The following is a 27,038-nucleotide window of genomic DNA, read 5'->3' as shown; positions in this document are numbered from 1 at the left end:
TATGCTGTAATGCCAATAAGCAAGCAAGAAAAAACAAACTTTCATCAAGTCATTCATCATCTTTATTAAAACTGATAAAGATTAAATCAACTAATTTAAAAGAAGAGCCACGAACTGAGAGCATAAATGCAAAACTGCATGCACTTTTCATCATTAGGTTTATGCTGTCAGATTCAGTCAGGATATTCTTTTTTTATATATATTCTTCTACACAGTGAAATTAGCATTTAGGTACATTATTCAAATTATTAAGATTATAACAGTGAAACAAAACTGGATAAATAAGCAAATAAATCTTACTAGCCATATTTAGGATACATAAAAACTGTTAAGGAAGGTGAAGAGATGAAACTATTTGCAAGCAGAGGGATTTGGCATAAATCTGCTCTCTCTAATAAGCAGAACTGACACAATTCCACCACATTCACAGACTAATGAAAATAAGAGCACAAACTTAAAGAAATAGTTCACCTGGAAAATTACAATTTGCTGAAAATGTACACAAGCTCAGGCCATCCAAGATGTAGATGAGGTTGTTTCTTCATCGGAACAGATTTAGAGAAATTTAGCATTATATCACTTGCTTATCAATGGATCCTCTGCAGTGAATGGGTGCCGTCCAAACAGCTGATGAAAACATCACAGTAATCCACAAGTAATCCACACCACTCCAGTCCATCAGTTAACATTTTGTGAAGAAAAAAGCTTCAAATATCAATTGCGTTAGACTGTTTTTGCTTGTAAACAATGCTTGATCAGTGTATATTTCTCTCCTGAATCAGACAAGATGCCTTTTTCACTGGAGAAAAACGTCTTGATGAATTTATTAGAAACATGCAGGCTTTTCACTTCACGAGATGTGGATTATTTGTGGATTAATTGTAATGTTTTTATGAGCTGTTTGGACTCTCATACTGACGGTACCCATTCACTGCAGATGATTCATTGATGAACAAGTGATGCAATGCTAAATTTCTCCAAATCTGTTCTGATGGAGAAACAAACTCATTTACATTTTAAAAGGCCTCAGATTAATTTTTGGGTGAACTTTTCCTTTAATCTAAAGACCTGCTTCTGTACACATCCTATCAGACCACTAGAGCTGCATGCAAAAACAAAACACAAGCTAATAAAGAGTAGAAACCCTGTCATACTTCAGTACCATTACAAAAATACACTTTCCTTCCTTTTCTATACAAGAGAAAAAAATCCCAGATTCAGTCTGATATATTGCAGTAAGAGTTTTGGGAATTTTCCATCCATCATAAAATACAGACATCCAGTCATATACGCAATATACGTTATTTACAGTCCCAGTAGATTGCTTTAATGTGTATATGGGTGGGCCAATACAGCGGTGTAGCTGATGGGTTTTTGATCGTGTGGTGATGAAAGGGTTGACATACTGTCATCCTGATGCGACGGAGGGCATGACTGATGTCAACGATACTCCCATCACACCTCGATGATGTTGATCGACGACACAGACTGGTGGAACTGCAACAGACAGGAGGACAAAAAAAACAGAAGAGTGATTCTCCTCCGAGGGGCCCGTTTCATCATCGCCTGTAATCGTTTGTGTGGCGGTCTGGGACACGATGGCGTCCTGGATGGATAGAACGCCGGTGGATGTATTTGCAGCTTTGAGATTATTGTATATATGCCTGTGAGCACTGAGATGTAATGCGCACGGAGACGAATGCACATAATTTTTTGCTCTGTAGCAGTGCAGTATGTCGAAATTGAGGCCATTAGGGTCTTGGTGCAAGAGATGACATCATCAAAGTGTCTGATATTGATTTTATCGTGCGTTATAAGGACTAATGGTGGCACATAGTGGAACGGGTGAAATGTGAAGTATCTGTCCTTGTTTTATCACTCTGAATTTCCGACACAGAGAAAGTGCCAAGTGAAGAGCTACAGGAATATGGGAAGGATCAAAGGCACATGGTGGTTTTCCTGAGATGGTTTATTTTAGAAGTAGGTCAGTAGCTCTGGTGTTTGATCCACAGAATTTATTATGCTGAAAAGTCTCTGATTCTAAAATTAAGTGTCATGCATAATATTTTCCACTTCCCTTTCCAGTCTGTAGAAAGTTGTAAATATTATGATGGCCTTTATTATTTTAATTATAGTTAAAATTAGTATTAGTTAGGTGCTTTTCTATGGGGTTGGGTAAAAATATTGTTTTTCGGATTAATTGCGATCTTCATTTGAACAATTTTGATATTGATTCTTAAAATCCTCAAATTGGTCCGCATGCAAATGTATTTGTATAGCGCTTCCATAATCTTGGCCTTTTAAAATTATTATTTTAATAATTTACAGTTGTTCATAAATTTACATACCCCTTGCAGATTATGCAAGATGTTAGTATTTTTTCAAAATAATTAAAATTGCATGTTATTTTTTATTTAGTATTGCCCTGAATAAGCTGTCTAAATAAATGTTTAGTCCACAAGACAAAATAGTAACTGAATTTCAGTTTTTGAGGAGTAACTAATAATTTAATTACAATATGTAAAATCTAACTGTAATCTGTCAGAGAAAAATGGGGTGTGTAATTAAATTACAGTTACTTATGAAAATGTTAATGATTACAAAGGGGGTTACATTTGAATATTTTTCACACACATTCAGATAAGACTGATTTCTTTCCCAAATTGCATTGACTGCTTTAAAATATGAGACACCAATGTTTCAGGAGTTTAGGACACAGAATAGGACACATGCTTATTCGATAACTAAAAATAATCAAATGTAATCAGTTACATTACTTCAATAAAGTAACTGAAATAGTTACACTAATTATTACATTTTAAAGAGGGTAATTTGTAATCTGTAATCTATTATATTTCCAAAGTAACCTTCTCAACACCTTCTCAAATTAATAAATTAATTTATCAACATCTTGCATACATTCCGCAAAGTGGTATGTAAACTTAAAAGCAGAAGTACCAAATTAGAAGGTTTTTTACGCAGGTTTTTCTGAATATTCAGCACTAAAACAAATCATATTTGATCTGTTGTGAGTTTGTATTGAATCACAGCCTGTATTGAATCCAAAAACAAATTGTACTTTCTGTGGATGTATTTCTGTGGAGTTGTCCTTGCAGGCTGCATGCAATAAAGACTGAACTACAGTCAGTGTCTGATTCCCAAAATGAATCATTCTTTTGACCTGGTTCTTTTAGTAAATAGTCCATAATAGATGGCATTTTTAATCCGTCTCAAAAACTTCTGTTTAATTTACAGTATTAGCAGGGAGAGAATTTGAATTATCATTGAAACACACCCAAATGAAACAGAAACGAAACAATTCAAGTGCTTATGAATGGGAAATCTGTATCGAAGCCCAGTCTTATATCATTTATAAACAAAAATTATTTTGGGACACTGACACACGTTCTCTTGCAAACTGTTCAGCATTACTGACCAGAGCCAAAAACATGCCAAACAGTGAATTGTAGCATTGTCTGTACAAATATAAAGCTCCATAGGCTTAGTTTATGATCTCGCAAAAGTGATACAACAGAGAGAGACCCTGAAGCCTTTCTCATGAGTCAGGGAATGCAGGACTGGCCTAGTGTTGACAGACTGACGCTCTGGCCATTATAGTGTTTGGTCTCATCCTTCACTGCTGGCAGGTTTCATCCGACAAATAACAAAAAGGTTTTATCAATCAGATGTTTTATCAATCGGCAGTTCCTGGGCAGACAGTCTTTGTGAAAAGTGAGATGGATAGCAATCTAAATGCTTTTCTCCTTCCTGTCTTAGTCTTTCTGCAGATGTTAAAAGTGATTGGGTTGTTTTTCCCTATCCTCTTAGCTCTAAATGCTTACGCTATGCTTTTCATTAAGAGCTAATGGAAAGTATCGTGGCTGAATTTACAGGGAAATAGATTTTTCAATTTCAACTCAATCTGAGGTTTAGGGGGAATTGTGGGGAAACAGTATAAATACATATCTGTTTTGCACTGCAATTGACAAAACTGGAGATATCTGATCTGATGTGGTGACAGATTTTAGTTGAAAGTCAAAATCTGTTACAGCTTATTTTTCTAAGGGTGCTTGCTTTCACAATGAAGAAAAAGATGTTGTTCAAATATGACTTTAGATGAAGACTAAAGAGTTAATTCAAAAATTTAATTTATTCACCCCATGGGTTTGAAAAACGTATTTCTTTTGAGACTTTTTTTCTTTGCAATAGCTCTTTTCCACACAATGAAAGTGAATGGTGACCAAGGTACAGGTAAGGCAAGATTTCTATTGAATAAAGACTTTACATTCAGTCTGTTCCTCACAAAATTATCACATCACTTCAGAAGACCTCATAGTCAGATGGACTACTTTCATGATGCTTTTATGAGAGTTTTTAGTCCTTTTTGGAGCTTGACAGCCCTCCATTCAATTTCATTGTAGAGAAAAAGAGATGATTTGATGGAATTCTGCTCATCTTCTTCTTTTGTGCTCCACTGAAGAAAGTAAGTCTTACAGGTTTAGGGTAAATATTAGAAAAGTAAGTTTGATGTTGAGAAAAAGGTTCAAAGATGTCCCACCTTGCTCCGCAGGAGCCCTCCGCTGTGATGCTCTGGTGTGCTTCTCTCCGAGGATGGTTTCACCTTCTCTTTGCTGTTGCTGGAATCATTGTCCTTTATTATGTCATACTGCCGGCAAAACAAGGCAATTACAGCTGCAGAAACAGAGAAGACATGCTGACATGGAGTTGTAACTCTACAAAGCTCTGGAGAGACAGACTGATAGGTAGAGTCGCTGAAGCATCCAACTCTTAAGACAGTTACTGAATAAACACAACTGTGCCCGGTTTATCTCCATTTCACCTCTGTCTCTTACTGTATATCGGGCCATTTTCTTAAAGCTATCAATGAACAATGATAAATGAATCATTAATGCCATTAACCTTTTCCTTAACCTTCTGAGATTGGATAGCTTGATTATGAAAACATACAATAACTTTAATTATTTGAATATCATCTCCAGTGGAAAAAAACAAAGAGTTTCAAAAAGCCTATTTCAAAGAAATGCTGTTCTTTTAACCTTTCTATTCATAAAAGAATCCTGAAATAAAATGCGTCATGGTTTCCACAATAATATTACAAAGCACTAACTGTTGATAATAATAAGAAATGTCTCTTGAGTAACAAATCAGCGTATTAGAATGATTTCTGAAGGATCATGTGACACTGAAGACTGGAGTAATGGAGTGGAGTCCCGAGGCGAAGGATGGTCGACAAAAGAACAAAGCGGAGCCGGAAGGACGAGGGAGCCCGGCGGAGCCAGTGGACAGATGGGCCACGGCGGAGAGGAGGGAGCTATAAGCCATGGTGGAGCCGACGAGTCGACGGGCCGAGGCGGATACAACAATTCATCTTCTCTGGTTCAGCGCAGCGCCATTTTGGAGAATATCCGCTAGACACAAGCAGCGTACGCTCTTCTCATTCAAATCAAAGCTTAAACAAACGTAGAAGACATAGCCTTGTGGCACGCCTCGTATACAGTACATATCTATGGCACGTCTGACACAGAAGAGCGTATGCTGCTTGCGTCCAGCGGATATTCTCCAAAATGGCGCTACGCTGAACCAGAGGAGACGAATTGTTGAATAAAATCATTGTTTTGTTTTCTTTGCACAGAAAAAGTGTTCTCGTCACTTCATTAAAATCAGATTGAACCACTGATGGCAGATGAACTATTCTGATGATGCTTTTCATACTTTTCTGTGCCTCGACAATGTTATTTACTTGGCAGTCAATGGGACAGTCACAAACCTCCCGGTTTTCATCTAAAATATCTTAAATTGTGTTCTGAAGACGAACGAAGCTTTTACGGGTTTGGAACGACATGGGGGTAAGTTATTAATGACAAAATTTTCATTTTGGTGTGGACTATCCCTTTAAGTTACATGCTGTATTTGTTCGGTACACATGCAAACGTATCAGAATATTTTTGTGTACCGTTACACCCCTACTTAATATAATATTTATACTGGTTCTATTAAATCGTTTTTTATCATTTCTGTGTGTAAATGTAGGGTGACGGCATCACTTTTAAATCAGGGAGTGGGAGTGGGACTGCCCCTGCTCTTTATGTTGGACACGTTCAGCATCCTCTGGATTGAGAGGGGCAGTCATACCCTGAATACCTTTCAGTAGTCAAAGCCCAGCGGTGCGAAGACATTCCTTGTTTGCTGGAGTGGCAGTTGCAATTGAGCGCATGAATTATTTTGTGACAGTGAGGCAGACTGGCTTTGTGCCTTACGTAAGCAGAGAAGTGCTTCTCTTTCCCATGCCCTTCTCAATATTCATTTTTTATCAGTTTAATGCATATTATAGATATTTCAGGGCTTTTAGAGCTGGCATGTATAGTGGAATTTTAAGCACCACTTAATTCAAGTGATGCTAAAATTATTCAGGTGAAAAATTAATAACCATTAGCAGATCCAAGACAAATTATGATCCGCCCTCTCTTTCTCAAACTCATTTGCTTTACATCTCTCTCGGAGGTTAATAATTCATGAGGTAATGTTTGCAAGCATAGTTTTTCTCAGTAGGCATAAACAGTCAGAACAGAATTCCAGGACTTGGACGTTATTAATAGAGTCGACACATTTCCTTTGAGCTGACATCAGTGTCTCACCTGCCCACATAAGAAGCACCACCACAATGATGATCATCTCTCCTGTCTGCAGGTGTCGAGCTTTATCCAGGCCTTTGACAGTCGGGTCATCTGTTAGAGGAGACAGAGGGTCGTCTATGATTGATTGAACTTAGAACTGAACGGTCATTTGTAGCTGATGCAGTCATCACTGAGCCAACTCTGAAATTAAAAGTGCACAACTTTCATTCTTGTGGTCATGAATCAGAAAATTGTGATGATAAATTTTCTATGCACTACTGTTCAAAAGTTTGGAGTATTTTGTGGAAACTTTTTTGTTTCAGGATATTTAATAGAAAGCATTTAATTAAAAGAACAGCATTTATTTTAATTCAATTAAATTTATTTTAATTATTATACATCAGGACCCTCTTTTAAATGAGATTTTAAATCTCAAGAGTTTTAATTCCTGGTTAAATAAAGGTTTAATAATAATAATAATAATTTGAAAAAGAAATCTTTCATAACATAATAAATGCCTTTACTGTTACTTTTGATCAATTTAATGCGTCCTTGCTGAATAAAAGTATTAATTACAAAAAAAAGTCTTAGTGAGTTTTTAATAGTAATTTAATTAAATAAATATACATAAATAAATGTAGAATCAACTGAAATACTACTACTAATAATAATAATAAATAACATACTCCCGGTGTGTGTGTGTGTGTGTGTGTGTGTGTGTGTGTGTGTGTGTGTGCATGTTTATGTGGTTTATGAGGACACAAATTTGTATAATGACATGGGTATGACAGAGGTATTACAATATGAAGGTGGTTTATGAGGACACTGCCTATGTCCCCATAATTCAAAAGGCTTAAAAAACATACTAAATGGTGTTTTTTTGAAAATCTAAAAATGCACAAAGTCTCCTGTGAGGGCTAAGTTTAGGTGTAGGGTTGGTGTAGGGCAATAGCACACACAGTTTGTTCAGTATAAAAACCATTACACCTATGGAGAGTCCCCATAAACCACAAAAACCAACGTGTGTGTGTGTGTGTGTGTCATAATCCAGACCCATTTTAACAAAGAAAAGAACAATTTTATATTCATAAACATATTTTGTCAGGGACATTAATTGTAGACCGGGATAGCAGAAGTTTTTAAACATTAAAATACTACACTTAAATTAGACACGTTTAAAAAATGTCATGTTTTTAAAATAAGTATAACCTTTTTTAAAGCTACACTATATAACTTTTTTTTTTTTTGTAATTAACAAAATGTAAATGTTGAGTGAGTACATTATAAATGCATCTTCCAAACTGTGTTGTTGGTTTACCTTAAAGCTGCAGTCCGTAAGTTTTTTTGGTTAAAAATGATCCAAAATCAATATTTGAGCAAGTACATAACCGGCCAGTGTTCAAAACGAACGTGTTACTTTAGCCCGACTCACAATGGTTATCTTTTAATAATGCCACTGCGTCATTACGTCACGTCTGTATACATAACGATGTTGTCCCAGCTTCTAGGCTATCGCATGTGAGGATAATACAGGTGCCGGATCGTTTATAAACTTTTCTCACAGCAGCTAGAATAATTAAATGTCAAAAATCATTTTGATAGCGGATTGTAATCCAGAAAGGATTATATGAAACACGTGAATGAAATTTAATTATATTCCAGTTTTAAATGTGCTTCTGATTACAGGTAGCCTGGGATTACGCAAGATTTGTATTTTAAAGACAACCAGTTCGAAGGGAGCAAAGTTTGCTTTTTGGGTTAAAAGAATGTCTTGGTATGAAATTCGAATGGTATAACAGTTAGATATTAGACTGTACAGAAATTGAAATCTACACACTAATACACACTATACTCATAGTCACACAATGCTGATGTTCTTAACATTAATAATTTGCACGGTTTGTTGTGATACGAGCTAACCGATCTTTAGATTAAATCACCATTGGTGGCGTGATTTATTGTAATGCTTTTTTCCTCAGTTGGTCAGAACAAGCGTGGCAGACTTGTTACTTACTTGAGCAGATGACAATATATACGTGAAAATTCTTATTTGGGTCATATATTACAAGACATATGCTAGAATCTGTGATTACTACATATAGGATTCACACCGGTGCGGTGACTGACAGCTACACATACTCCTCAAAACATTAGATTCATCCGCGCTGGAGCCGTGCCAGAGTACAACCCACGCAATGAAGATATTTCTGCAAGTTACTACAATTCCAGGTTTTCAAACAGAGATGGCGACAAAGAGGCAAAACTTACGGACTGCAGCTTTAAATTACTATGGTAAGCCTTTAATAACTATTTATTCTTCTGGATGGATTTCACTGGAAACGTGCATGTTTACGTCATATACATAAATAAAGATACAAGCCATTTGATTTATCCGAACAGAACAGCGAAGCCGAAGCTTATCTTGTGTAATGACCAAAACAATGTTCCTCTGCAATTTTTATGCTAGAGGGCCAAAAGTTACAGAGTGTAAAAATGAAGAGGGAAAAAAAGAATGCAGATTGCTGCCAGCCACTTATGTGATTAATTTTACTTTTGTTAAGCCCCAAGGATGTATCCCAAAGATGGTCAATTTCCCAGCATCCCAGTCACCACCACCATCCAACCACTGCCTGATCCACCCAGCCATCTGTCTTCAGTATTAATCCAGTGTTAAAGGGATTTAATTCAGGCCCATTTCCTCCTCCAAATATCTTTTAACCTGTGTGGAGTTGGTCCAGAGCACCACTCTTCCCAATTGCTGTTCCTTTCTGGATAAAGCAGCACTGCCACTGAGACACCTGCTGTCATAAATTGAAATAGAAGGGTTGGGGGGGGGTATTACACCCAGCTAATTACTGGATATCACATGCATTGCTGTGATTTCCAATAGCAGTCTCACAGTATTGAGATGGACCCTCGCTCCCATTCACATTCTCCGCCACTGAACACTCAGGATAGAAGACAGGCGAAACGTTCCTCTCATCAGACTCATGAATATTTATAACGATAAGTGTGGAGGTTTTTCACTCGTGTGAAAAATGAATGCTGCCTGTGCTCAACAAGCAGGTTCAACCTACCCTTGCCACATCTCTCAACAGAGATAAGAGGCTCATGTGGGACGCAGTGCTGTTTATTTAACTGGTTAGGTTCCAAAAGCCCAACAGGGAAGAAAAAAGAGCTGCTATATGCCTTTAAAAAAGAGCTGCTATATGCCAGACAACATAATGCTTTCTCGCGTCTTCTTGGGGGGAAGGATACAAAGCAAGACATCTGCTCATTAGTTCCACAAGCCTGAAATCAGTTCAAAGACACTGTTGCACATGTACTGTGACATTCTCACGAAGAGCACGAAGAGAATCACCGCAGCTGCACAAATTTTGCAATCATTTACTGACTCATGTTGTTCCAAACCTACACTCCTAAAAAAAAGGCCCTTTATTGACATTGATGGTTCCACGAAGAGCCTTTAACATCCATGGAACTTTTCCTTAGCATAAAATGTATTTTATAGTGGAAAATGAGTATTCCATTTGTTCTTTACTAAGATAAAAATGGTTGCTCTAACAACTGTTCAATGAAAGGTTATTTGGCGGACCCAAAATGGTTCTTCTGTTATTCCTTTTGGATCCTTATTTTTAAAGGGATTGTTTTGTTTCTCAACAAAAGAACGAAACTCATATAGATTTTGAACAACTTAAAGGGATAATTCATCCAAAAATTAAATTCAGTCATTAATTACTCACCCTCGTGTCATTCTAACCGTAAAGGTCCTTGCACATCGAGTCCAAAATAATTTTCGTATGCATTTTTTTCGTATTCGTTATCCTTTCCAATCAAAATGCTTGGTACGGATGCGAAAATGCAGAAAATCGAACCTGATCCGAATTTTTTTATGACAGACGAAAGTTTCGGAGGCAGTGCGTGAATTTGATTAACACAACGGGAGGTCATAACGGGAGACTGACACGTAGGAGAAGAAATTGTTGTGTTAATGAAGTCATTATTTTTGTTTGCTTTGCACACAAAAAGTATTCTCGTAGCTTCATAAAATTAAGGTTGATCCACTGATGTCACATGGACTATTTTACTGATGTCCTTGCCACCTTTCTGGGCCTTGAATGTTTCAGTTGTGTTGTTGTCTTTGCAAGGTCAGAAAGCTCTTGTATTTCATCCAAAATATCTCAATTTGTGTTCTGAAGATGAACAAAGGTCAAACGACATGAGGGTGAGTAATTAATGACAGAATTTTAATTTTTAGCAAACTATCTCTTGTCTATATCACTGAATTTCTTCTGTGGATCACAAAAGAAGATATTTTTCCCATACAGTGAAAGACAATGTTTTAGACTCCACTGACTTCCACTGTATGAACAAAATGTACAGAGAGGTTTTTTAAACCATCTTCTTTTGCATAGATGATAACAGAATTTAAATTTTGGGGTGAACTATCCCTTTAAGTGTGGGCAAAGAGGCTCTGTATGGATCGTCACAGAGACAGCATTGTGCTTGCTGCAAGTTGTTTATTGTCTTTCTAGTCATAAATGTAATAGGTCTTTCCTCATCAGGATGCACAGGTTTGTTTGTTAGACCTGCAGGGTCTGGTCTTTGATATTGACTCAGCTTCTACAGACGCAGTTCTTTGAAGTATCACAGTAATTGAGTCCAATGGGAATCATATTCCACGCAGTCTGACAGCACATGAGAAGCATTGGCCAAAAATACCTCTGAGATGCGAGTGAAACTGTCTAGAGTCACAAAACAAGACATATTACTCAATGACTTGGCACACTTTTCCTATCTCGCTCTGTTATCTTTATGAAGATGACTTCTTTCCTTTTTAGATTTGTTTGGATACTGGTCAGATTCCTCGGGCGATTATGACAAGTTGACTTTGAGAGTTGAAAAACAGAACTCTGCATTGGATCGTGTTTCCTGTTTGCAAGCAGATGGCAAATACTCCCTGCTAAGTCTTGCTTCCAATTTCAAATCTATGCACTGCAGGATAGAGGAGGGAGGATTGGAATTTAACTGTTTTTATCATGATGAGACTCATTATTATAGGAACAGAGAAAGATGCACTGATGCATTGAGAGAGACTTACACTAATTGGAAATCCTCTGAACATACTGTAAATCACTTGGTCACAATCATGCTAGGAGAAATCATTTCTCTGGGAGAAATTTTAACCTTTATTTTGAGAAAACGTTGATGTTTCTGTCAAAACATTTATGTATTTTTATTGTGTAGAAAATTTTCAACTTTTAAGAATTCATATTCAGATTAGTGGTCAGTATGGGTTTTTCTATGACTGATTCTTAAACTATGGCCCTTAATACTGAACACTGTAAACTGAATAACCAAAATATAATGAGAAAGATCAAAAAATTATTTTTAAAAGGGGGAAAATGTCACAGAATAATAGAGTTGATCAGTACAGGAACAAGCATGGATGGTAACAATTAATTTCATTTAAAAAAAAAGATTACATGCAGAAAAACTATAATGACCAAGGATTGAAAATTAAAGAGAATTAGAGATGTTTTTAAAAGTCCTTGAATTTTAGCCACAATAAAAGTAAAAAGAAAAGAAATCTATTAGCTGTCAGTCCTCTGTCGTGTGCGTGTTCCTGCCTCTTGTGTCCTTATTTGGTTTGTTTCCTGTCCTCGTCTAGTCTGATTATTGGTTAATTCTTGTCTAGCCGTGTTTGTTTAATTGTCTGATTTACCTGAGTATTTTAGTCCTGTCTGTTCTGTTAGATTTCGTCTGGTCTACTCGTTACCCCCGGTGTTTCCTGTCCGTAAGCCTTGCCTTATCCTGCCATGTCTTGTGTTTAGTCTTCAGTAAAGACTATATTTTGAGTTACATCCTCGTCTGCGTGTTCCTTGTTCATCCCTGCTGTGTGCACTGTGACATTAGCGTTGGACAGTAAAACATCTTATTTTAAAAAAATGAGCTTAGAATGAGTTGAGAGTATACTTTTTATGCCTCATTGTGTGTGTAAGTTCTGCCCAGGCCTTTTCTGTGCTAATGACAGGCCTTTTCTCTTCACTTGGCTGAATTTAGACTGTGGCCTTACACAGCCGAAAGCCAAGATGAAGCTAAATTCACACTTCTGTAATAGAAGCTATATGGAAGAAGTTTTGCACCTATTCAGTCATAAAGGAGCTTTAGAAATGATTCTAAATGTAGTCTATTTAAACTGAAGATCTACAGAATAATTTGTTTTCAGTGAACCTCCTTAATTACACTTCCTGTATCAGCAAGAGTCAAACGTGATGTCTTCAAATCAAATTTGATGATACATTTTTAATGTATTGAATATGTTTTTTCAGTTCAAGGCAGGAGAGCATTAATGACATATTGAGCGTGTTTCTGAATTACGTGCATCCTTGAATGCTCCGATGATTAATTTCAAGCGCTCTATCTGTGTCGGTGTGCATAAGACTGGATGTTTTGTTGTTCTCAACTACTCTCATGTTAAAAGCGACTTGATTTATCTGGTTTTTAGTGCTCTGCTAGATTTCATGCAGAAGCAAAAATCTCTCAAAAACATCTCGTTTCAACACAACATTGAAATGGGTGTTAATAATCCACTCAATTGGCCTGCTATTAGGGACAACCCGCTTGTGCCGCACAGCGCCGATATACAGCATATCCCCCTGAGAGGCAGGGAGCTGATTAGAAATTGGAGCTGAAAATGAGAGGCAGTAACAAGGTCTACCTGCATCCATGCGTGAAGTGTTCATCAATAATTAATTGGGTCGTAGGAACTGTTGAGCACAATGGCGAAATCCACTGAGAATGTAAACAGTCACCGCGCTGTTTGACGTTTCACATTTTTAACACACAAGATGTCAAGCTATGATGGACTGCATCAAAAGTGAGAAGAATGATATTGCTGTATAAGAGTATGGGTGGGGTGTTACCTTGGTTTGAACTGTTTGAGGGGAAGCGGTCTGTTTTCTTCAGGGTTCTGAAGTGTACACGTTTACTGGCCTGGCTCTCTCCGTACAGGCCGATGGACTGCACTTGAATAATGTAATCTGTCTCCTCCTCCAGGTCCCACAGCACACAGGATCTGCTGGTGGTGTTCACCTCCCTGATAAACCTCTGCATTTTGCCGTCCATTCTCTGAAAGAGTTAAACCACCATTGGTCAAGATTTTTACATCAAAAACATCGCAATTTTGAAATAATAGGCTATTTTCTGTCCTGTTTTGAACCTCCTCATTGCTCTGTTTGAATAGACTTGGAAGTAAACGCACACTGCTATGATTGGCTAACGTTGTGTATGTTTGACAGCATACATTCCTCGTAGATGGAAGCTGCTGTGATTTAGGTCAAAAACACATACATAAATCAATACATATCAAGCCATCAGTAAGAAGAGACAAAGTAATCCCGTATTAAAAAAATTACTCACACTTGTGTTGTGACATTTCTGTCGAAACCAATATAATCAGTCTTTAAGTTTCAATCTTTTTGAAATTGTGCCTTGTTTTTAAACGAATCGCAGCAAAATGAAGTGAACAAAGGACTGAGTTCTTACGGACGAGGTCTGGATCTTCATTAAAAATAAAGTTCATCCACGCTTTCCTAATGTTGGGATCAGAAGGAAGGCAATGCAAAGACTGTTTTTTTTTTCCACAGCTTGGCACTGCACAGTTGTTGTCTTCAGACCCATCTTTATCGTTTGGTTTCTGCATAGATGTGCATGTTTGCCTCTCTCCTAAACACATATCATGCACGAATCGGTGGGCGGGGCTAAAAAGGCAGTTATGTAGAAGCAGGTGTTGATCTTCTTCTGTGGAGACGGTGCTTATCCAAACTATTGTAATTACCGTTACAATTATAATACCAACCATATTTTTATTTTATTTTTTTATTTTTTATTTACAAGAAGAAATGGTTACACTTTATTTAAGGTCCAATTCTCACTATTAACAAACCATTAGCAACAGCTTTTGCCTCAATAAACTCCTAATTTTCTGCTTATTAATAGTTATTAAGGTTAGGTATTGGGCAGGATTAGGGATGCAGAATATGTGCTTTATAAGTGCTAATAAACAGTCAATATGTTAATAAAAGACATGCTAATAAGCAACTAGCTAATCGTGAGAATTGGTCTCAAGTGTTACAGAAGAAACTAAACCAATGTATGATGTATTTGACATTTGAGGCTTAATGCTATAGAAAAGCAATAAAGATTTTTTCAAGAAGAGTGTTTTCAGCTTGTTTATTTTCATATAAAAATATGGCATACAGTTGCTTCAAACAATGGTATAAAGCTGTTAAAAACATCATTCAATGTAAATTGTGATAACTGTAATCACAATTTAAATTCCAAGGGAATGTTTGACAATCATGATTCTTGTCATAATCGTGCAGCCCTAACATTAGAGTTGGTCTCCCCTTTGCAGCTGTAGCTTCCACTCTTTTGGAAAAATTGTCCACAAGATTTTGGAGTGTTTCTGTGGGAATTTTGGCAATTCATACAGCAGAGCATCTGTGAGGACAGGCACTGATGTTGGACAAAAAGGCCACAATCTCCATTGCAGTTCATCCCCAAGGTGTTCGATGGGGTTGAGGTCAGGGCTCTGTGTGGGCCAAGTTCTTACACAATAAACTCATACAGCCAGTGTCTTCATGAACCATCCTTTGTGCACTGCATGGGGCACAGTCATGCTGCAATAGAAAAGGGCCTTCCCCAAACTGTTTCCTCTAAGTTGGAAGCATAGCATTGTCTAAAATGTCTTGGTATGCTGAAGCGTACTAGATATAAAGATGATAAAAAACAGCCCCATGCCATTATGCCTCCTCCATCAAACTTTACAGTTGGCACAATGCAGTCATACAGGTAATGTTCTCCTGGAACCTGCCAAACCCAGACTTTCCAGGCAGAAAAGCTTGAGTCATTGCTCCACAACAGGTTTCCACTGCTCCAGAGTCCAGTAGTGGTGTGATTTCAATCCATTCGTTCTTGAATTCACGGAGATCTTCAGAATGACCTATTTTTTCACAAATGTTTGTACATTTTATTCACCTATGGCAAGAAGTCTGATTGAAACACCTGAAACAAATAATTAAGAGTGCATTTATATTGAGGAATTATATACTGTGGGATATGATGGGGTGTTTTTTAGTCCTAGTTCATCCCAAGTCTAAACTCCATATATGTAAATGTTCTTCCGAACCGAAAAAAACTTTTCAAGGTTCCTGTAGAATTGACAAACTATGAAACATCACCTGCAGCTTTAGGCTGGTATTTGCTGACATTTCAAATGGCTCGAGCTGTCTAGAGGTCAGCAGTACAGTAACAGTAAGCGCTTTCTATGAGGTCACCTAATAAATATAAATCACACATTAGGACGCATAAGGATCTTCCTGAAGCCCTGAGAGTCAAGCACAACAGCCTTTCATTTCAGCTATAATTCTGCCCTCCAACTTAATGTTGCATTTAGCTCTGACTTGGTTGGTCTTTAAAGTCTGCAAATAGATCCAAAGCACTTTCCTCTGCCCTTGGGCTCTGAAGCAGCCTCTAGGTGTGGGGGAGTCTGATAGAAGTCCTTGGCTAAATGAATAATGCATTAATCTGTAAGCGGCGCCTGCACAGCCATTACAGACATGCAGACAACCTATTGCATAACATGATTGACAGATATATTTGTAATTGTTCAAATGTGTAAGTCACTTAGATAATAGCTTCTGAATTTCAGTAAACAACAATGTTAATCTTTTACAGTGAGGATGTGACAGAAATCAAATCAACATCCAAATATAGATCTAAATATGACGAAATTCACATTTACTGCTCACACAATTTTTAAATAAAACTTACATAAAGGCACGGACGTATGAAAGTTTCAGGAAAACGTTTATAAAAGTTCCTTTTCCTGGCTTCTGATTGGTCAATACAGTTTTCTAGCCATGCTAAAATCTGGTATGATTTTATTCACACACACATTCACATGACATTAACATTTTTGAAAAGACAGGTTGTTGTTTTAACTTTGAAAACACTTTATGACATAATAAAAGAAAAATAAAAGTTTAGAAAAAAATACAGTGTATAATTTATAATTACAGTATTTTCTTTAGTTTTTAGAAGAGCACTACAAAATATTTCAGACCATGAAAATACTAGTATCTATTAGATATTTTGTCTTGTAAAGATTGTTAAATATGTTTAAGAAACTAAAAAAAAAAGCAAATTAGCAGTTTTTTCTGTTTCTTTTTCTCTTTTTCTTTTTTCTTTTTGGGGGGGGGGGGGGGGGGGGGGTATTTCTACCAAAATTGTTTGGATATAATCCATATAATACAAACAATGTGTAAATGTCTCTTCAACTTGTTTACAAAAAGAACACAGGCTGTCTGTGCCCCATATGCTTAGAAATATTAGAATTGACAGTTGAGAAGTGATTTACCTGTTGGGAGATGGAAAAGCCGATGATGATGTCACCCTCAGGCACCTCCCAGGACACAGTTGCTGAATCAGCTCTCAGGTGCATGACCGACATATTAACTGGAGCAGGTGGACGGTCTGGAAACACAAAATTAAAATACTAATTAAAACACAAAATAACTTTGAATCTTTGAACTCTAATAATTTCAATATATTTCAAACTTTTCCAGCTTAATTACCAGGTCATTGCCATTGTCAAGCCCACTTATTAATTATAGTGAATAATTTGCTGCCATACTTGAACTGATATATTATTATGACATTTCCACTCTATCTTTAGTGCAGAAACTAGTACAGCCAATGCATGTTTTCAAGAACTTACTGTCAAACAACAATGTTGTCATGGAAAAGCTATTACCTTCCCAAGAGAGCACAACAATAAGCCACAGGTTTGAAATATGTTGCTGTGCTCTATTTGCTGTCCTTTTATAGACTGTCTGAGTGGCTTGCCAAGAAAGCTTTCTAATCTGACCAATCAGATTTGGGATGTAAAACATTTACTCTGTGGCTTGATCTCTTCTCACTGTCTAGCTCTCTGAGGGGCTACAGCTCTGTCTAAAAGCAAACCCACTAAAACCAGAGATGTTTTATGCAAAGCTACATTTCTTTTTCCTTAACGCTAGTACATCCCCTCTGGGCAACATGTTTAAATTGGTATCTTTAAAGTTGTTTGGGTTCATTATGCTGTTTGCTATATTACCATTTCATCACTTATTTTGTGATTAAATGAGTCAGCGTTGGCGACTGAACCGAAAATCAGACTGACAGTGGCTAAAAACAAAAATAAACTGATATAAAAGACATACTGTAAAGCAGAAGTGATCTGCACATGACTATTTTATTGAAACTTCTTTCTGAAATTGACTGAATTGAGCTCATTGTGTCCTATATGAGACTTTTATGTGGGTCCTTTTTTTTTATTCAGCTCAGCTGTAGGGTGCTCGATCATGATTTAGGAAGAAATAAACGAGCTAATTAGTCTCTCAAAAAGCAGAGGAGAACAGTGGCAAATTCAACAATCTAGCACATGCCTCTGTCGCTCTGGAGAAAATAGAAAGGCGGTGAACTAGACTGAACTGAGAGAGCATTTTCTAGCATCTCCTCTGAGCAGTGCTCTAATGGACTTTATGTGTTTGTGTGGGCGATTGCAAAAAGGGGAAGGGGTGTTTTTTTGTTCCTGTACCCGAACCCATGCAATAACATCAACAATAACAAATACAGACTCTTAGCTAAGTTACATAACGGCTGTTTTGAAATAAGTTGTGGTTTGTTGCACAATGAATCTGTTCCAGATCTGTATGACGCATCTTTACCAAAGGACCACAACATTAACAGGCACTTAACCAAATAAAGCCTGAAAATCATTTTCCCCCTATAGAGGGAAAATATAAATAAATTAAAATTTATTCAAACTTATTTCATTTTAAAAATATTGCCAGATTGGGTAACAGTAACACATGCCTGAAACGTTTTTGAAACAAACGTTTATTTCCATTGATAAATGTTAAATTAGCATGAAAATGAATTATTAAACATGTAAAAAAATATGCATTTAAAAAATATGATTTTATAATTATTACACTCTAAAAAAAAAAGTTGTCACTGGGGAGGTATCTTTACGTGCAAAGTCTAAAACGTACATCTCTGTACCCTATTTTCCATATTTTAGCACCTTGTAGGTTCATATTAGTACTTTAAAAGTACAAATAATACAGTACCTGAAGTTTATATAATGAAAGTGAGTGACATGTGGCCAAGTATGGTAACCCATACTCAGAATTTGTGCTCTGCATTTAACCCATCCAAAGTGCACACACACACCATGAACACACACCCAAAGCAGTGGGCAGCCATTTATGCTGCAGCACCCAGGGAGCCTTTGGGGGTTCAGTGCCTTGCTCAAGGGCACCTCAGTCTTGGTATTGAGAGCACTGGACATTCACTCCCCCCTCCTACAATTCCTGCCAGCCCGAGACTCGAACTCACAATCTTTGGGTTACAAGTCCGACTCTCAAACTATTAGGCCACGACTTAATGTACACATTAGCATAGTGGCAGAGACAGTTTGTGAGAGAGTATGTTTTTGACTTAACTTAAGGTTAGTTATATATATATTTTTTTTAATTAATTATAATTAACTGAATATTATTTTATCTAAGGTTGTTCTCACTAGGAAAATCATACAGCAGAGGCGTGCAGTTCATTAAGCTACGAGTTATGAGTTCAGAGAATGGCTATAATTAATATTAACATTACTATAAATGCTCTTGTTATTTTAGGAGTAACATAAGGCTCACATAATAAAATATTGGAATATGTATGTAACAGCCTGTAAATTATTCATTTGCGAAACGATGGTCATTTTCTGCAAATCTGTGCCAGTTACGGAGGTATTCGTGTAAGCGGATCCACAACCGTTTTGGTGCTCTATGCTCTATTGATCTTCATTATTGTTTGATGCAAATCTCAACTAAATTAAATTAACAATAAATTAATTAATTAAAATAACTGGAAATTTTATTATTTTCTGAAAGACCACTTACAACAACAAAAGCCCTACTTTTAAATTGACACCTGCCATAGTGTTTCTCATGTGTCATCTCTGATAAATTAGATAATTAGATAGATATCCACTTAAAGAAATCACTGTTCAGCACTGGCATATAGCACACAGTAAGGCAAGCAGAGGAGCTTGGCTCTGCATTTGTCATTTGTCTGCTATTCTCCAACGCTAATCATCAGCAACAAAACCCATAATGCATCACAACGCTGAAGAATCATACTCAGTAACAGACTGATAATCAATGCCCTATGTTGACGCCCTAAGAAATCACTAGTATGACAGCAATCATCTCCATGCAGCTATGATCATACACAATAGGGATCACGGCTGATTATGCTGGTCTTCCTTGCCCTCAGCAATGGCTGTGTAAATTGGATGAAGAGAGGTCTGACTCCAGCTCTACGCCAGGGATAATCATTTTGAGGTAGGAAAGGGCCACCTCGGTGAAGGCTGACTGCGACATCAAAGCATCTATGGGGTCACATGCATCAAACCTTCCATTTTAATTAGTTCCCAGATTTGCAGCTACATTGTTGTTTTTGTGTAATTCTGTGTGCAAGGGGTTATTATGAGCTCTACATCTACACTGTCTGGCCGTTATATGTTACATAAGATATATCTACAATACTACATGTGCAAAAGGCCACGAGCCAGAGCCGAACATAGACAAGGGAAGTATACTTTCGACTGTAGACACAAGATAAAACAGCACAGAATTAACAATATATTACATATATAACTTACTGCACATTTTAGACACAATTTTGCCAGTTTCTTTGCTTCGCAAATGAAAATAGTTGCAAACAAACCAAGGGCTAGCAGTGTTTCATTCCTGAATGAATCAGTTTTGTTGAACAAATCTGTTGAGTAAACGATTCAACGACTTACTGAAATTCCCTGAATAAATAGCTGCTTTTGAATTACATTTTTTGAATGAATCAGTACTCACTCACATTTGCTGGTGTGAAGAATGACAATGAGTTGTCATAATTAATATTTTTTAGCGTTAAAAAATGTAGACACATTTATTAGATAATAGAAATGCTAATAGTTTTGTCCATTTGTGTAAGAGGAAAACACATCACTGTTATAACGTGTTGTTACACACTAAATGCCAAGCCAGTTTCACTGTCCAGCAGATGCTCACTGAAGTGAAAAATGAAAGATTTTCATAAACTGATATCATGGGAGAACATCTGCCAGGGTCATGTTTTGCCACATCAACAAATGTATTTGCACCTCAGAGTCTGTTAAATTATGTTTCATCATTACAACTGATAATTTGTCACAGAAAACAGCAAATATTTGTACACTGAACAAAATGTTCCAGTTAGAGGCGTAGATTACACGGGTACGACGAGTTTGGATTTGCGATTGTGACGATATATGGTTTATTTGTGTTTTTCAAGTCATCTGCAGGTAATAAATAAAGTATATGAACAATGCAGTGCTAATTGCCATAGCATTCATTACAGTATAGAAACTATTCTGCCTCATGGGACAAAAAAAGTGTTTGTAGTATATAAACAAATCATTATTATTGGTTATTGTCCAGCAGTGTATCTGATTTCTAAGCCAATTAAAAGCTAGAAATAAGAGACAAAATTAAAGTTGCCCAGTCAAAATTCTTTGAACATTAAGATTTGTAATGTTTTTTAAAGAAGTCTCTTCTGCTCAGAAAGCCTGGGTTTATTTCATCCAAAGGATAAAGGCCTACAGCAAAACAGTACAATTTTGAAATATTTTCACTATTTTTTCTATTTGAATATATTTTAAAATGTAAATTACTCCAGTCACACGATCTTTCAGAAATAATTTTAATATTATGATTTGCTGCTAAAAAAACAACAAAAAACATTTATTATTATGATGATGTTGAAGACAGCTGAGTAGAATTTTTTTTCCAGGTTTCTTTGATGAATAGAAAGTTCAGAAGAACAGAACTTGGTTAGCAGAAGAGACTTATTAAAAAAAACACATATATAAATATAACATTTCTGTCCCCCTCACTTCTGGAATGATGGCTACGCCCCTTGTTCCAGTGTCAAAACACATCATTCCAGTGAAGTCCCAGAAACCATAGAATCCAATCTGCTAACAGCGCAGTTTGATGCCAATGTCCAGAAAGTGCTAATGACACATAATGAATTGCCCATTTTTGTTCCATGTATTAACTTAATAATACAATGAACGTTCTCCACTGACCAGGAATGGAAGGTTCTTATGAAACAATTCATCAGGTTTTTGTCATTTTAGCTATGGCATTTACCTCACTCTTCCCCAGCGAGAGCTCATTGTCCTTGAAGTAATAGAGGTTACACGTGTCTGAGGGTAGCTTCAAATAAATTGTGATACATGGCCAGGCATAAGCTCTTTAGTGATGTGGAAAATAATTAGATAAAGGAAGACGTGAGTTATGGTGGTACTGTCAGCATTTGCACTGCATTATCTTACTGTCTGAATGAATGAAAATATACATTAAAAATAAAAAAGACAATTTTATGTCTCATAAAACTAAAAAAAAAAAAGAGTAATACTACTGCATTTTCCAATGCATTATGGTGTACATCTCTAAGGTTTTGTTTTCTACATATGTTGATTTATACTGCTAAGCTGCATATAGAACATATATTATTTGTAATGATGTATTATATACTCTATGTCTTAAATCTTACATAAATCAGCTTCCACTTTTGTTGTAAAGAAAACAGAAGTTCTCAAAATTCTCATTTGGTGTCGTCAAAGAAGAAAAATGGAGTGGAAAGATATGAAGGTGAGAAAATAACGATGAAATCTTATTTTTTCAGTGAACTCTCCCATTTATGTGTTACAGCAAAAATAAGACATTATGGAATGTATCAATCCGTTATCTATATCCTTAGTGACATCCAGTGACTAATCTCATCAGACGTTGGAGTATCTCACAACTGTGCACTGCAAACGTAGATGAATATACTGATGCAAGCTTTGCATTTCCATTAGCATCTGACAAGAAGTGATGCTTATAATAAAACTTAAACCCACAAAAAGCAAGTATACATTATATACAAAATAAGACTATCTATTGTTATCTCAGTCGTGTCTCAACCACTCAAGCACAAGTCAAATGCACTCAAATCTGTTACATAACAGAAAGAGGAGTGCAGGTCACCCTGGGTAAAACACGGAGCATACAGTTAAAAAGCAAGAGGCCACATGAGCCACACAGACATCCTGTCAGAGTAATTCAGCAAACAGGCACATAGCAGCACTTCAACTGTTCCTCATAATCTGAGAGCAGACCAAAATCTCCTTCAAAGAGACCTTCAACATGCAATCTCAACTACTATCCACAAGTATAAATGCAGAATAAACATGTGTGCTCCGAGTCAGAATTTTGCATGGCTTTGATCCTGCTAGCTAAAAATACACTTTTAGACAACAAAAATTCAGAATTACCCTTCCCTCCTTTTTTCTTCAAATGTTAAGTAATGCAGGTCCTCCCAACCTCAGTTTAAATTGCAAATGTGCATACTGATTGCTTGAACAACTGCTTTCTTGTCCAAACTGAGGATTTAAATGAATCTTCTTGCTACATACAGGTCTGTTTGGTGAATGCAATAAAGAGAACACAACACAAGTCATTTGTCTTCGCAGCTTAAACGTGGCATCTCTCTCACACCATCTCTGTCCATCACTATGTTATCTCATGCTCTAATGACCTCCAGGCATGCAATTGATTCTGGTAAGGGGTTAGTGCTTCATGATAGATTTTGTGAAATGTGCTGTCTGATCCTCTCAGGGTAGACAATGCACTCACAGATGGAGCTGCAGGGTGTTCTATCAACACAAAGCCACAGAGGGAGTACCTCAGGGGAACACTGCACTTTCCCCACGGAGCGAGGAGTCACTGTAATACCAGAACACCCCACACTGCCCTTGAACAGTCAATGGGTTTTCTAAGGATAAGATGGAGAACTCAAGAATAGGATACTATTCAAGCAAGAGTAACAATTGTGAGGTGTGTGTGTGTGTGCGTGTGTGTGTGTGTGTGCGTGTGTATTCTGCTTGCTTATTTAACCCTAGGTGTACAGTATAGTCTTTCTTTCTTCGGCCAAAGAGAAATTAAGATTTTGGAGGAAAAACTTTCCAGGATTTTTCCTCATCTAATGTAAATGAATGGTAGCCCATTTTTGACAGTCTGAAGTACATATTTAAGCAGCTTCAGAGTAATATATATAGGTCACGTGAGATGTAGTTGTTTTCGATTATTGTTAACAATTGTCATAAATGGTCTACGTTGAGCACCATTCACTTGCATTATACGGAGGCAACCTGTAAATTTGTAGGAAATTTGAATTTTTAGGTGACCTTTTAATGATTCGGTGGTTTTGAACGAATCGGTTGGGTGAATGATTAAATGACTCAAACATTTTGAATAAATCAGTACTGTTGAATGAATCTAGATTATGTACTCACTCATAAAGATGGTCACTTGTTGCCACATTGAGGTGTAACAACTTAACTTTCAAAAATAATTACTGAAATTTCTTTATCACTATTGCACAAACCAGGAGTAAATGAAGCATAAATTTCTTTCCCTTTGAGGGTACATTTTTTTCACATTTTTCTGACAGTGCATAATTTGTAATAAATGTTTGCCCTTGTGGAGTATTATTTTTTTCTATTAGATCTGAAACTAGTATCCTACACTTGATGTTTTTCTATAATTACATTTTTATGTCCTTATATTTCAAGGCAAAGCACTTTTCAAAAACACAGAAGAGTCACGCACACAAACAAAACTGAACATTGGGAGACTGAAATGTTGAAATGTCTTTTGTGTGGAAATGTTGAAAGCCTTGGTAAAAGACATTTTTACTTTTCTTTGTTCCAATCTAGATGTCATCAATAGAGTCATCTTATTAATACGCATACACTACATGGCCAAAAGTATTTGAACACATGAACACCACACCCATATGTGCCTACTGAACATTTCATTTTAAAATTGTAACGATAACAGCTTCTACTCTGCTGGGAAGGCTTTCCATCTAGATGTTAGAGTATCAGGTCTGGTCCTAATGCCTCGCAGTTACCACAACAGATTTGGATAAATTTAGCATTTCATCACTTGCTTACCAATGGATCCTCTGCAGTGAATGGGTGCCATCAGAATGAGAGTCCAAACAACTGATAAAAACATCACAATAATCCAAAAGTAATCCACATGATTCCAGTTCATCAATTAATCACTAATCTTTTGATGTGTAAAGCTGAATGTTTCGAAATCAAATATGTTTTACCTTTAAACTGTCTCTTCTGGCCAAAATATGAGTCCATAATCCACAAAAACATCCAACCCTTGTTTTCCTCTCAGATAAAATCCACTAACAGATTTGTTTAGACAAGTTTTTGCTTGTAAATTGTCGTTGATCTGTGCAAATTTCTCCCCAGACTCAGATGAGACAAGTTTTTCACTGGAGCAATATTATAGACAGAAGCCTTGTTTGAAGAAAATTGTCTTGATGGTTTTGTATATTACATTGACACAGCTTTTAACTTCACAAAACAATAAATGATGGACTGTGGATGATGGATTACTGCCTTATTGGGTTATTAATGTCTTATTGGGCTGCTTGAATTCTCATTCACTGCAAAGGATCCATTGGTGAGCAAATTATATAATGCTAAATTACTCCAAATCTGTTCCGATGATGAAACTCATCTACATCTTGGATGGTTTGGGATGACTACATTTTCAGCAGATTTCCTTTTTTGGTAAACTATTCCTTTAATCAAGAGCCATTTTGCTGTAGTATTTTGAGCAGTGCTGTGCTCTGCATGACACTAACTAGCTTATTTCAGGTGTCTGTTGTCAAGGAAAAGAAACCAAGATGAATTTAAATTATTCTCTAGTCCTAAATCTCTGCAAAGAAGCTGCTTTGGATCATAAACTAGGCCAGATTTCAAACTGCATGATCATAATTTCTCACATATCCCTCTGTTTAAATTGAATCAAGTGTGTCTGTTGTGTCATGTACTGGATGACTTTCTACAATTTGCATATATTTTTGTTGACTCTGCACTTATGTTAAAGCATGGCTGAGAAAAATTAATGTAAAGATTATTTAGTCTTACATGCACTAGTAAATTATTACTTTTAATATGCAGCCATGCATCGAGAATGAATATTGGGCTATTCCGTTGTTTTGCCTCTGACAGGTGTAATCTATTTTGGAAAAGGAGAGATGTCCTGGTTTCCGAGAAGCAACTTTCAGCATGGGAAGTGTTCATATTTCAGATGGAAACACTGTGCTTGTGAGAACAGAAGTGCCAACTGCTGCCTTTTCAAAGCTACCACAAAATCCCAGATGACTCAATCAGGAAAAAAGGGAAAGGATCAGAACAATACAGGAAAGTATTTTCCTGACATGCTTCCAAACCTTCATGCCATGCTTGAAAATTTACTATTTCCCCCAAAAACATATAAGAAGGATACAAGAAAAAAAATTGTTTAGTAAAAATATTGCGAAGATTTTACAAGGTTCAAGTATTCCTGTAGTTCAAACTGTAAAGCATGATGCTAGCAACAACAAAGTCATGGGTTCGAGTAGCAGGAAATGCATGAACTGCTAAAATGTACACCATGAATGCAACAAGACGCTTAGGATAATATTATGCAATCAACTCATTCATTTGTAATATACTGCATAACCACTATAAAACTTATTGTGAAAGAACAACCACTTGGCAAGAATACGCTGAGAATTCAGACTGTTTTACTATCAGTCCAATGTTCAATTGAATGTCAAAAATCCAAAAACCAATGATAAAAAGTCAATTCTTAGCCCATTTTAGTCTAACCTCTTAACCAGTCAAAGCACTTTAGCAATATAGTCAGCATTTTAACATGTGTCTTAGCTATATTAAAACTATTCGATGTACTGCAGGTTATTTAAGTACCTGTCGTTCTGAGTCGAAAAATCCTGATTTTTAGGTAACCTATTGCATGACATGATTTTGCTCACAGTTCATCTCATTTCCAGAAGCTCACGTGCATCCATTCAATACAAGACAGAACACCGATTATCAGACAAATAAACTTACTTGCTCCCACCAGAAACATTTCACTGCCGAAGAGCAACAGTCCGACTGAGTTAACAAGGACAAGAACGCGAGCCATATCTCCACTTCAAATGTCCAAGAATCCAAACAGATGTAGTATCTTCTTTTGCTTCTAAACGGATATGTTTATAGCACCATCATGAATATAAATTCATTCAGATAACACATATCTTAAATGAAGTACAGTAAAAATCTCACGATGGACATCATGTTCGCAAATCCTATTAACACACGTGCAGAAACGTCCATGTCAGCATCAGGTTTAATACTGA

General features: G+C 36.6%; 1 protein-coding gene across 1 annotated transcript; it reads right to left on the bottom strand.

The window, feature by feature from the left end:
• Positions 1 to 1,455: 1,455 nt before the first annotated feature.
• LOC306844360 (fibronectin type III domain-containing protein 4-like) lies at positions 1,456 to 26,824 on the bottom strand (the record flags this gene model as incomplete). The annotated part of the gene is made up of 6 exons (XM_079376439.1): positions 1,456 to 1,497; positions 4,559 to 4,692; positions 6,657 to 6,746; positions 13,562 to 13,766; positions 17,059 to 17,174; positions 26,749 to 26,824. The coding sequence occupies 6 exons, from the start codon at positions 26,822 to 26,824 to the stop codon at positions 1,456 to 1,458; spliced, it is 663 nt and encodes a 220-aa protein (XP_079232565.1).
• Positions 26,825 to 27,038: the final 214 nt, after the last annotated feature.

Source organism: Barbus barbus (assembly GCF_936440315.1).
Source record: "Barbus barbus genome assembly, chromosome: 24".
In the NCBI taxonomy this organism is placed as follows: domain Eukaryota; kingdom Metazoa; phylum Chordata; class Actinopteri; order Cypriniformes; family Cyprinidae; genus Barbus; species Barbus barbus.
Note: the sequence above shows the minus strand (reverse complement) of the source record. Positions and strands in the feature narration are given on the sequence as shown.